The 11391-nt window shown below is 48.8% G+C and overlaps 1 protein-coding gene across 1 annotated transcript; it reads left to right on the top strand.

Moving 5' to 3' along the window:
- Positions 1-1533: 1533 nt before the first annotated feature.
- Positions 1534-7493, top strand: SLC30A1 (solute carrier family 30 member 1). Its single transcript, XM_035562450.2, has 2 exons — positions 1534-2209; positions 5649-7493. Exons 1-2 carry the CDS (start codon positions 1567-1569, stop codon positions 6563-6565), a joined length of 1560 nt encoding a protein of 519 aa, XP_035418343.1. The 5' UTR covers positions 1534-1566; the 3' UTR covers positions 6566-7493.
- The last annotated feature ends 3898 nt before the right edge of the window (positions 7494-11391 follow it).

The raw sequence follows: 11391 nt of genomic DNA, 5'->3' as shown, positions 1-11391 counted from the left end.
GGCAGTAGAGCAGAGCCTGAACTGGCTCTGTAATGTAAAGAACATGACACTGCATTGTAAGTGAAGAGGAGACGGCGCACAAAGATCAGAAAGACATGGTGGACAGATGTGGACTTGCTGGGACTCTGCTGAGTCCAGTGTAAGCCGGTCCTGAACTACCGGTCTGTTAGGCCTGTTGATACTCCTCCCTTGCAGAAGCGTGACCGCCTTGTCGTGCTTTCCAACTCCAGCTGTCAGAAACCTTTGCACAGACCCTGAATCTCTATCTCTGTACAGCAACAGGCTCTGGCAGTCTTGCTACATCTTCTTTTCAGAGCACCGGTTTTGTTACTGCCTCCACACACACAGCTACCTTACGCACAGCAGTGGCTACTTGTTTCCTCTCCCTTCATTTTCCACCCGTGGATACTCTCGGGCACCCTGTCTCTTGCTGCCACATTTGCGGGCCCCCTGGAACGCTACTGGTGAAGGAAGGAGTCAACTCTGCCTTTTTGTAATTACATTTTTCTAATTTTTCCAGATGTCTCAGGAGATCATTTTCCCTTGTCTTTCCTTGACTACGGCAAATTCAATAAAATGAACAGCATCTATGGAGTGATTTATTAGTGCCCAAATGCTTTTGCTACATTACAGCTTTCTCAAACTTCCTCAAGCAAAATTATCCCTTTCTTCTCAGGAAATTTGTTAACTGTGAATTGCCAGTTACATATGTTATGGATGTTATATTATGGACGTTATATGTGTTATAGATGTTATTATAGATGTTATATGTGTTATAGATGTTATATGTTATAGATGTTACATGCGTTAGGTGTTATAGGTGTTATAGATGTTATACGTTACACACGTTATGTATGTTACGTATAACATGCGCATAACACGTTATGTTACACACGTTATACGCCATGCACATGACCGGGCCGGCTGTGAGGGGGCAGCCTCGCCCCGGCACCCGTGAGGGGAGCCGCCGGGCGGGTAACGGCCGCGCGTGACGTCACGGAGCCCCCCGCCCCGCCCGCCGGCCGGGCCGTGTGGAGACGCGCACCTTTTGCACGAGTCCCGCTCGCCGCGGGGCGGGGCCGGCGGCGCGAGGGGGCCGGGGCCGAGGCGCTGCCGCCAATGGGCTCGGCCGCCGCGGGGGGGACGTCACGCGGCGCCCCGCCCTCCCCCCCCGCCTCCCCCGGGCGAGGCGGCGCGGCGGGCGGTGCCGGCAGGGCGGTGCCGGCCCGTCGCGAGGCGGTGCCGGCCAATGGCGAGCGAGGCGGGCGGCGGGGGCGGGAGGGGGCGTCGCCGGCAGCCAATGGGGAGCGGGCGGGGGGGCGTGGCCGGGCCGGCTCGGGTTCCGTGTGGAAAGAGTGAGGGGGCTCGGGTGCAAAGTTTGCTCGCCCGGCGCCGCGGCAGGGAGCGGCGGCGGGGCCGGGGCCGGGGCCGGGGCCGCGCTCGGGGCCGGGGCCGGGGCCGCGGCCGCGCTCGCCCTCGGGGCTCCGCCGCGCTCGGCTCGTCTCGGCTCGTCTCGGCTCGTCTCGGCTCGGCGTCCTCCCCTCGGGCCGGGAGCCCCCCGGCGGGATGGCGGCGGCGGCGGCGTCGGGGCCGCGTCGCGGGCGGTGGTGGTGGCAGAACCGGCGCGCGCGGCTGCTGTGCATGCTGGCGCTCACCTTCCTCTTCTTCGTGGTGGAGGTGGTGGTGAGCCGGGTGACGGCGTCGCTGGCCATGCTGTCCGACTCGTTCCACATGCTGTCCGACGTCATGGCCCTGGTCGTGGCGCTGGTGGCCGTGCGCTTCGCCCAGCGCACCCGCGCCACCAAGAAGAACACCTTCGGCTGGGTGCGCGCCGAGGTGATGGGCGCCCTGGTCAACGCCGTCTTCCTCACCGCCCTCTGCTTCACCATCCTGCTGGAGGCCATCGAGCGCTTCACCGAGCCCCACGAGATCCAGCAGCCGCTGGTGGTCATCGCCGTGGGGGTGGCGGGGCTCGTCGTCAACCTGCTGGGGCTCTGCCTCTTCAACCACCACGGCGTCGGGGGACACGGCCATGCACACGGCCACGGCCACTCGCACGGCGGCGGCGGCGGCCGGCACCCCCGGCTCGGCGGCGGAACCAAGCCCGAGCAGCCCCCGGGGGACGGGGAGGCCGCGCTGCACCGGGAGGAGACCAGCACCTTGGTGGAGAACTGCAGCAGCTCCAACGGGGTCAGCCAGGAGAAGCTGGGTAAGCCCCCGGGGTGCCCACGGTGCAGCCCAGGAGGGAGGTGGCGTGAGGGTGGCAGAGGTCCCTTCCCCGAGGGTGGTGGTGGGTGTCCCGGTGGCCTCCGGCACGAGCTCCGTGGGGACCACCCATCCTTCTCCCTGGGAAGGGGCTGCGAGCGGTGGCAGCCCTGCCCAAAACCTTTTCTCCGGGCAGTAGAAGGAGCACCTCGCATCGTGCCTTTGTCGTGCGGACAGGTGGGAGTGTGAAGGAGTCTTAGGGTAAAGCGGTCTCCCTTTGGAGAAGTTGGGGCTGGCCGCGAAGGCACATGACGAGCGTTTTTCGCCTAGCGACACGAGCTGTCACACGGTGTTGCCCTGACGCCTTCCGAACTGGCCGCGCATCAGCCCGAGCGCAGCTCAGCACCGTGGTCCCGACAGCCAGACCTCTCCGCTGGGTCGCTTGTGAGCTGCCCGAGGGGCTTTCTCCCTCTGGACGCAGCACACCGAAGTACGTTCTGTTGCTGTGATGTTGTACTTCTTCGTGACATGCGTATTAGAAGGAGAAATTCTTGGAAATTGCCAATCAGAACTGGGGAAGTGGTGCGATAGGTGCTGAATGCAGAGCTGGTTTCAGAGCACACACGTGGTTTCTTTGAGTTAGTTTCCTTCAGCTTTCTGTAGCAGGCAGCTTCCCACTCTCTTGTATGCAGAGAGAAAAATTAAAGCTTCCCTTCCCAATGCTGGTTAAACTGTCTTTTTTTGTGGGAGGGAATTCCTTGGGTGGTTGTCTTTAACGGATCCAGAAGCCTGGGTGCTTTATTTGGAAGTCACTTGGTTTAAGCCAAGTCCTGTGTGCTCGCAGCACAGAGGGTGTGTGTTTGCCACTTCTCAGCCTCGGTCGTGTGGCATCCCAGTGACAGGGAGGAAAGGGTTTCAGTCTTCAGACCCGTGTCTCTCCTTTATTTCCAGGGCAGCATCAGGACATCACTGGTTTAGCTTATACTGAGCTTTCTTCCTTGGAGTGAACTTTGCTACAGTTTCGGTATTTCAGATGTTCCAGTCCATATGTGAGAAACTTGCAGTTTCCCTATTTATTTCTCTTTTTCTTTTTTTTTTTCCTCTAGCGTTCTGCTGGTTTAGAAAAGATAGGTTTTGCAAGAGGATAGGAAAGTTCCCCTGAATATATTACACTATTTTCTTGACCACATAATAAGCTCCTAATGTTATGTTAGTCCCAACAAAGGTATCTTGATAATTAGTTTCAAACAATGTAAAATTCATTTAGCCGCTGATCTAATTGATATCTGGGCTTGCTTAAACATAAATTGTGCTTTTAGCTACATTCTCGTCTGGTTGAAGGCTAAGAGGTTGACTTGTAGCATGGATTAAAATACCTCCTGTTTGGGGGTAGCTTGTCTGGAACATCCCGTGGATGTCCTGGCAACAAAGGGTAATTTGTTGTGGGTACTTAGGAAGTAATGGGGCGTAATTTTGGTCACAGTGAAACTTTTAAGTAAGTTTATGTTTGCTTCTCTGCCATGTCATGATTATGTAATGGCTGGAGTTATTCACCGCTGCCCGGTGGACGAGTTAGAGGTGAAGGTGCTGGGAGGCTTGGAAGAAGCTGTGGGATGCGCGCGTGAGGAGCGGGGAGGCGACGGAGCGGGGTGCTGTGCCTCTGCTGGAACCTGGGGGGGGTAGACCCTCTTCTCCCGGGGCTGACGTGGAAACCTAGCGATAGCCTTAGGGGCTGGGCTTGCACAGGTACAGGTAGATTTAAATGAATCAAAATTCAGATTGGCACACTTAGCCATTTACCCTTAAAAAGACTGGCGCTTTCTGGAGCCACGCTTCCTGTTTTCTGCCCCTTGTAGATGAGGCTGCTGACTCTCCAGATCTCCTTGGTTCGCAGCGCTTCCAGGAAAGGTCCTCTTTCCTTGCTCTCATTGTGGACCCTGAGGTCTGAACTCTAACCTGAGCTGTTTTCCTCTAATTTATTGATTTATCTGGAAAATTACTGGCCCCGGTGACATTTCCGTACTTCATAACTCCTAGAGGTTGTGTGGAAAACGTAGCTGGAGCCTGAGGACGACTTGTGGTGCCCAACATAACGAGCCTGGGACTTGGGACTGCCCTGCTCAGCTGCCTTTGTACGAGCCTACCTCCTCTCTGGGGAGGAGAGAACCTGCAGACACTTTTATGATGGTAGAATTACAGTCATGAGAGCAGGGTGGCAAAAGCCGGAGGTCATACTAACATGTTAATGTTTACAAAGCTCTGAACTGAATGACCATGGAAGCAGTAAGCGCTCCTTGTTTTACTTGGTCAGGCCCGTGGCCAATGCTCATTACATTTCTTTAACACGGGAAGTTTGCTGTCCAAAGATCTTCTGAAGAAACACAAGAGGTTCAACTTGTAAACTAATTTCAATTGTGAATTTTGGAAAACGTATTTGTTTTTTCAAAAATTTCATGCTACCTCTTTATAATGGGGTGTACCTTTGCTCTTACATAGCTAGTTAGGTGTGGTGCAGTGGTAATATCACAGCCAGTTTTGACAAAGGAGGGCACTGAAATGTTCATTTACTAATTGCGTGGTTTGTGACACATAGCTTTGGGCATCAGCAGCTATATGCCGCTCAACAGCTATACATTGCTTGAAAAAAAGTACTAAAAATATGTTTTCATGTACACCAGAATACGAATAATGCTAGTTTGTAGCCTCTGAGAATGTAAGTGATAACTTATGCTGTCCTGTAGTTAATGCTGCTGATAAATTCTGCCTTTTAGACCTAAAAGCTCAGCTCGTTGTATCTCACAGTTCGGCTGGCTGCATGCGCCATCTCAGAAAAGCTCCCTCTTCCTTGACTTGAGAAGTCTTTTGGAAATGAACTACTCAACCTGAAAAGAAAAGACGTGACTATAAAGTAGTATCCATACTGCTTTTGAGCTTCCGGCCTCATAAAATGTGATATAAAATAGAAATGCACTCCTATGGTTCAAGAGAGATTTTAGTAATGTAATTCTCAGCCGGTATTCTCCTGGCTTTTCGGAAGAGGAAGCAAATATCAGTTAGTTAGCTACCTAACCTGCTTGTATGTATATGCTCTGCAAGTCTGCGTTTTGTTTAAGAAATGAACAGCGATGATTAAACAACTGGAAAATGTGAAAACAGCCTTTTGGTAAAACAAATTAAAATGCATTCATCTTCATACTTGGCCACTTGACATCTTTAAACGCCGTGTACAAACGATTACCTTTGAGGCTGTGTAGATCGCTTATTGGAACAACTGAACGTTTCTCAGCCAGAGGAAACATTGCTGAATGTTATGGGTCGAGATGCTTGTTTTTCGGTTTTGTACAGAACGTGGCAAGCTTCACATTGGTTCTTATTTTATACAGAATTGTGGTAACGTGTGGTGTGAGATCATGTGCCTAATCGTTGCACTGCTTTCTTGTCAGGTGATATGAAAGACGACACGACTGACCTACAAGTGAATGGGAATGCTGGCCATTATCCTCTGGACGTAGAGGAGGTTGAAGAAGACTCTAGTGCGCAGCTTAACATGCGTGGAGTATTTCTGCATGTTTTTGGAGATGCCTTAGGTTCGGTAATTGTGGTAGTGAATGCCTTGCTCTTCTATGGCTTGTGGAATCCGTGCCCCAAAGATGGGCCCTGCGTTAATCCATGCGTCAATAACCACTGCATGGAGAATGCTACTTTAGCCCCAACACTTGGCAGAGCCAACAAGTCTGAGCAAGAGAGCGTTACGGTGGCAGGTCCATGCTGGTTGCTATACTTAGATCCTGTCCTTTGTTTGATTATGGTTTGTATACTCCTTTACACAACCTACCCGTTACTTAGGGAGTCGGCCCTTATACTTCTGCAGACTGTTCCCAAGCAAATAGATGTTCATTCTTTGAACTCAAAATTACGCACCCTTGAAGGAGTCGAAGCAGTCCATGAATTACACATTTGGCAGCTAGCGGGGAGTCGGATCATTGGCACTGCTCACATCAAGTGTCCCGACCCTTCCACGTACATGATGGTGGCGAAGCGCATAAAGGAGATCTTTCACGACGAAGGGATTCATGCGACTACCATTCAGCCTGAGTTTGCCAGCGTTGGCTCTGAATCAGGGAGAGGGAAATGCGAGTTTCCTTGCAGAACTCAGTGTGCTTTGAAGCAGTGCTGTGGAACAGTAGAAGATAGTACTGGAAAGAAGACAGAAAAATCTTCTTCGCTTAGTATTTCTTGCTCAGAGGTTGTCATTGAATTTCCGCATAACAAAACCAGAAGGACTAAATCGGAGAGCGTTCCTTCGGTTAAGCTAGAGGCAAACACTGATCAAAATGAGCAGTTTGAATCGTCGTTGTAACTCCCGGAGTGGTGCTGCCTGAGTTGTGGTGACTTTGACAACAGCTGCATTGCAGGAGGAAGAGACAGATGTTGGAGATGCAATTTTGCCAAGTAGTGTAATTGCTGAAGTCCTTGTTCTTGTCATATTGCTAAACCTAGAATGCTTGTTTCAAAGAACATAATGTCACTGTCATGATACAATATTTGTGTTGACTTTGTACTGAGACAGACAGAAAGTGCACCGATGCTGTAACAACTTCAGAAAACCAGTTCCAACATTTCAGCCGAGACACTTTTTGTTGTTCTTCAAACTACTTTTTTCTTTCCAGTGAAAAGGCATCTGAGGGATAAGCATATAGGAACTCGACTGTATTGCAAATTTCTTGGACCTGCTCTTTCCTTTAATATTTGATTTGTAGATATTTTAATATATTGTTTATTTAGAAGCCCTAAGGAAACCAAAGTTGATAGAACGTTTTTAAAGATATAACTACTTAAAACTGGAAACCACTTTGTCAGCTTCACATATTTTTCTTAAACCTATATAATAAAAAATGTGAAGGTTTTTCTAATGAATTTATCATATAGCATATTTTAAAGGAAGCATCATATGATCATTAGAAGCTGTCCCCACTTTTTCTGGTAAGGTAGCGAGGTAAAGAAAATAACTGCCTGTGAAAATATCAGATGTGAAAGGGTTTTTATCGAAATGGAAGTTCAAGCTACTGTATACTGCTCTGTGATCAAGACGTGAGACTGGCAGATAAAGTAACGCATACTTTAATATTTTATGTATTTTCTGGTGTTTTTCATTATTTCCACGTTGTGTCTCATCATAGAAGTCTTCGAGTTTAAAGAATATTTGGCTCAGTGCTAGGAATGAAGAGCTGGAGCTTCAACTTTAACTGATGCTCTGTTGGTAATAAAGAATTCCTTGGTTATGTCAACTCTGTCGGGGGGAAAGTTTGTCGAGCGCTGACAGCGTAACTCATGTTGTTCAAAAGCATGGACGGTAGCCTCCGTGCGAAGTGACTCAGTGATGCATTTTGCTTGTCGCTGAGTGTCTGTGAGCACTTGCAGTGACTGCAGTCCTGGTCTCCGCCGCACCCTCGGGAGCGCCCCACTGACTTCTGCTGAAGTGTTTGGGGGAGTAGGATTTCACTCACTGTATTGTACATTTTGAGACGTGTATCACAAATTTTCACTTACAGGTGTCTGATTCTATGGTTTAAGATGTTAAATCAGTTAACTGACAACTGGCTCTAAAGAAGCTGTTACAGCGTGCTGCCAACTTACACCTTAACAGAAGAGAAGCTGATCTGTGGACTGTGAGTTTGGCAGAGACTAGATGAGAGTTGAAGACGAAAGGAATCTGGTCTAAAGCCCTGACCCTTCTGATCCACCTGGAAGCTGTGTATGGGAAATAATGTCTTGTGATGAATCGACTGCTCCTGTGCTCCAAACTGGAAAGCAGCTCACTTCTTCCACTGTTTGCTGTATGACTCTGGACGTGTCAGATAAACACTCTGCCTCAGTTTCCCTGTCTTAAAACGGGGATAATACCTACCTCACAGGGGTGTTGTGAGGCTTAACTCTTGCGTGAGGAACACTGAGATCTGTTACTGGAGGGCGCTGGAAGGAGTACAAGATACTAAATTACATTGTGTTTACTCCTGCAAATGCATTGCAATACCTTGGCACAACAGAGGGAACTGAGGATAGTCTTGGCCTTACAAAATTCTTTGATGCTGTGGTTTTCAGGTTTTCAACAGTATTTAAATGTAGATTTTTTTAAAAGAATGTTTTGCTAGTGAAGGGAATGTAGCTTTGCCTCCAGATACAGAACACCTTGCTAGTTTGCATTTCTACTACGCATCTTGTATGATAATTGCTCACACGTAGTTCAGAATAGCCTGCTGCTCATCGGACCCGGGTTGGCCCGGGTTGTGTCAGTAGTCTTACCTAACTTCTCAGCAGAGCGTTGCAGTCAACTCTCGATTATCCATGGGTGGATTACCAGTGTTGTGCGTTAACCGTGCGGGCTGCCTGGCTTTGCTCCTTGCCCTATGCCGGCGCGTTGGCCAAGCACCGCGTGCCAAGGGGGAGGAATAGCGGGGCTGAGCCCTGCGGGGCTCGGCCCCAGCGGGCTCTCGGGGGCTTTGTTAGCTCGGGGCTGGTGCTGTTGAGGTGCCCCCCACCTCTCACTGGAGAGGTGCATCCGCAGGGCGCGCGACTGTGTCCCCTTGGCTCAGCGCTGTGCCCCGCCGGCATCAGCATCGCGGAGCCACTTCTGTGGTCACGCTCGTTGTACAGTCTCCTGAACTAACTTAAATGTGTTAATATGCTATTTATATGTGGGTTTGTTTTGTCTGAATTACCTTAACTCTTTCTCCTGTTACCTGTATATGATCTAGAGTTGACTGTTAACTGAGATCTTGTATGAGACTACATTTGCAAAATATGCTACCACTGCTAGTATACTACAAAGTATTATCCAAGTAAATTTTGAAATGAACAAAGTACTATTTTTTTTGAAATGTGTCCTTGCTTTTTATGGTAAACTTTCACTAATTATTTTGCTTGCTAGTTTAAAATTGGTCTCAGTCATTAGTATGAATCTTTGAGGTCCTGCTGTATATCACTAATGCGCCATATAAATACTACTGCTCTTTAGTTTATTTAAAAAAAAAAATTACCAAAAATCCCCATTGTAGCACTGACAAGCCTGACTTACTTCTCTCCTGTTGTTTTTACAAAAAGAGAGCAACCCTTAGGTCGTGGCAGTTGCCACCATTGGCTGACAGTCTCTGTAAATGCATCTGCATAGATGGAATTGTGCTCACTAATTCCACTGTAACTATTTAATCTTTTTTGTGCCAGAAGTCATATTTTTCTATTACTGTGTCCATTGCAGGCAATGGCTAGCTTAAAAGACAAGAAGCTCTCCCCCGCATTATTTTTATTATCGGGACAGGATACGAATGTGATGATGCTGGTGGTGATGGTGATGATGCCGATGAGGGGGGCAGGAGGGGGAGCTGTGCGGCCTCTTTGTCCTGCGGCGTGTTGCGAGCGCAGCACCAGCTGGTGTTAACGGGGCCCTCCCGTCTCTTCAGCCCTCAATGGTCAGTGCACCGAAGGCGTATAGTCAGGTCAGGTGGCTGTGCAGCAGCAGCAACGCAATGTTGGGGTTCGTCCTGGCTGTATTTGACCCAGCCTCAGCCTCCTACCTTGCAGTACAGCTTGATTTTTTAACCTGACCTGTCTGTGGTTACACAGACCGGATTTATCCCGAAGATCGTGGTTCCAGCGTACCGGGAGCATTCAAAACCACTGCACAATCTGTCTTTTTTTTCCACAAAGCATGAAACTAGTGAATCTCATGTAAGTGAACACTGCAGCGGTGGGGAGCTGATTGTATTGTGTATCACATTCCTGAATTTTTAAAATAAAAAGAAATGGAACGCTGATTTTAAGGAAAAATCGGTTTGTATTTCGGTGTCCAGATTGTTTATGCTTCTGATTAAATGTGTCGGAGATGTGCCAAACATCACCGGGTGAAATATTTTGTGTTTAGTTCATGTCTCATCCGGAAACCTGCTGCTTGTGGGGCAGAACTAATTTGGGCACTGACTGTGCTCGTCACAGTTCCGTGAAACTTACTCTTTTCAGCAGAGTAACTCGCTTCTGTGGAGCTCCTTATCACTTTAGGCTCAACGGCGTGCAGCATCCACTCTAGGCTTTTGGTAATATCTTTTATTGCTGCCTCATGGTATTCAGCACGGATGCACGCGTAGTTATGTAAAAGGCAAGACTAGCTCCAACTTGTGACTCCCCAAAAGTCATGGCAAGGGCTCAGTCCTGCAAATTTCTGCTTTCATGAATCGTTTCATCGGGCTGACGAGTAGTTACTTGCATGCAAGGAATTACTCGCAGGAATGAGTCCAAAGCTCCTCTGCCAGTACAGTCCGTCTTTTGAAGAACGACTGGAAGTACCTGGATTTTATGGGTATTTTACAATCAACAGCATTTTGGTGTTTCTAAAAGTGCTGAACTCACTTCGTTTTAACTTCCAGGGTTATACCAGGGCTTATTCCTTTCACCCACTCTCCCAAAAGAAAGAAAAAACCCACCGAGTGTCCCAAGGCTGGTTAACAAGTTGAGCTAAACTGATGCTGCTTTGTGCTTCTGCAATCCGGCCGTCCGGGTTTATTAAACACCGACTGGTGGGGTTTGGGGAGGAGGGATAAAGATTCTTGCCATTCTCCTTCCCCTGCCCCCTCTGGGGCTGCACCTTCTAATCTCTTCAGCTATGGAGAGCCCGGGGGACCGAGGGGGCGAGCTGTGCAGCTAGATGTTCCGAGTTCCACGCGGACGGCATGGGGAGCACTGCCAACTATTTTTAAAGGCAGATAAATATGCTCAGACTATTTTAGTTTCATAGCAAGGCATCAGTTACTCCCTTTTCAGATATGTGTTCTAGTTGTTCGGCTCTGTATTAATTTTGGCTTTTTCCTTGCTGGACGGAAAGAGGCGGATGCTCCGTTTGCCTGAGCTAAAGCCAGTCTTGACAATTTTCCAAATCAAATGCGGCTCTGCTGATAACAGGAGGTCTGATTCCCTGTGACCTTTGCTCTGTGTGGTTAACTGCCTTTGAGGTACAGCACCATGTTTTAGCAGGCTCACATTTAGATTTTTTCGCATTCGCTATGTTATCTCAATGGTTTAACAGCAAAACCACAACACTGAAAAATACATTTCATCCATGTCTCCCAAAAGCACGTGGGATTAATTTCGCTTTTTTTTTTTCATGTCCTGGATCTTGTTTCTGAACGATGCTGAAAT

This window comes from Cygnus atratus, chromosome 3 (assembly GCF_013377495.2).
Source record: "Cygnus atratus isolate AKBS03 ecotype Queensland, Australia chromosome 3, CAtr_DNAZoo_HiC_assembly, whole genome shotgun sequence".
Taxonomy (NCBI): Eukaryota; Metazoa; Chordata; class Aves; order Anseriformes; family Anatidae; genus Cygnus; species Cygnus atratus.
The sequence above is the reverse complement of the archived record's forward strand: the minus strand, read 5'-3'. Positions and strand labels throughout refer to the sequence as shown.

Excerpts from the sequence above, each read along its gene's own strand:
- SLC30A1 (XM_035562450.2), top strand. The coding sequence starts at position 1,567 with ATGGCGGCGGCGGCGGCGTCGGGGCCGCGTCGCGGGCGGTGGTGGTGG. Across the intron at positions 2,210-5,648 it reads GGTCAGCCAGGAGAAGCTGG|GTGATATGAAAGACGACACG; the intron begins GTAAGCCCCCGG and ends CTTTCTTGTCAG.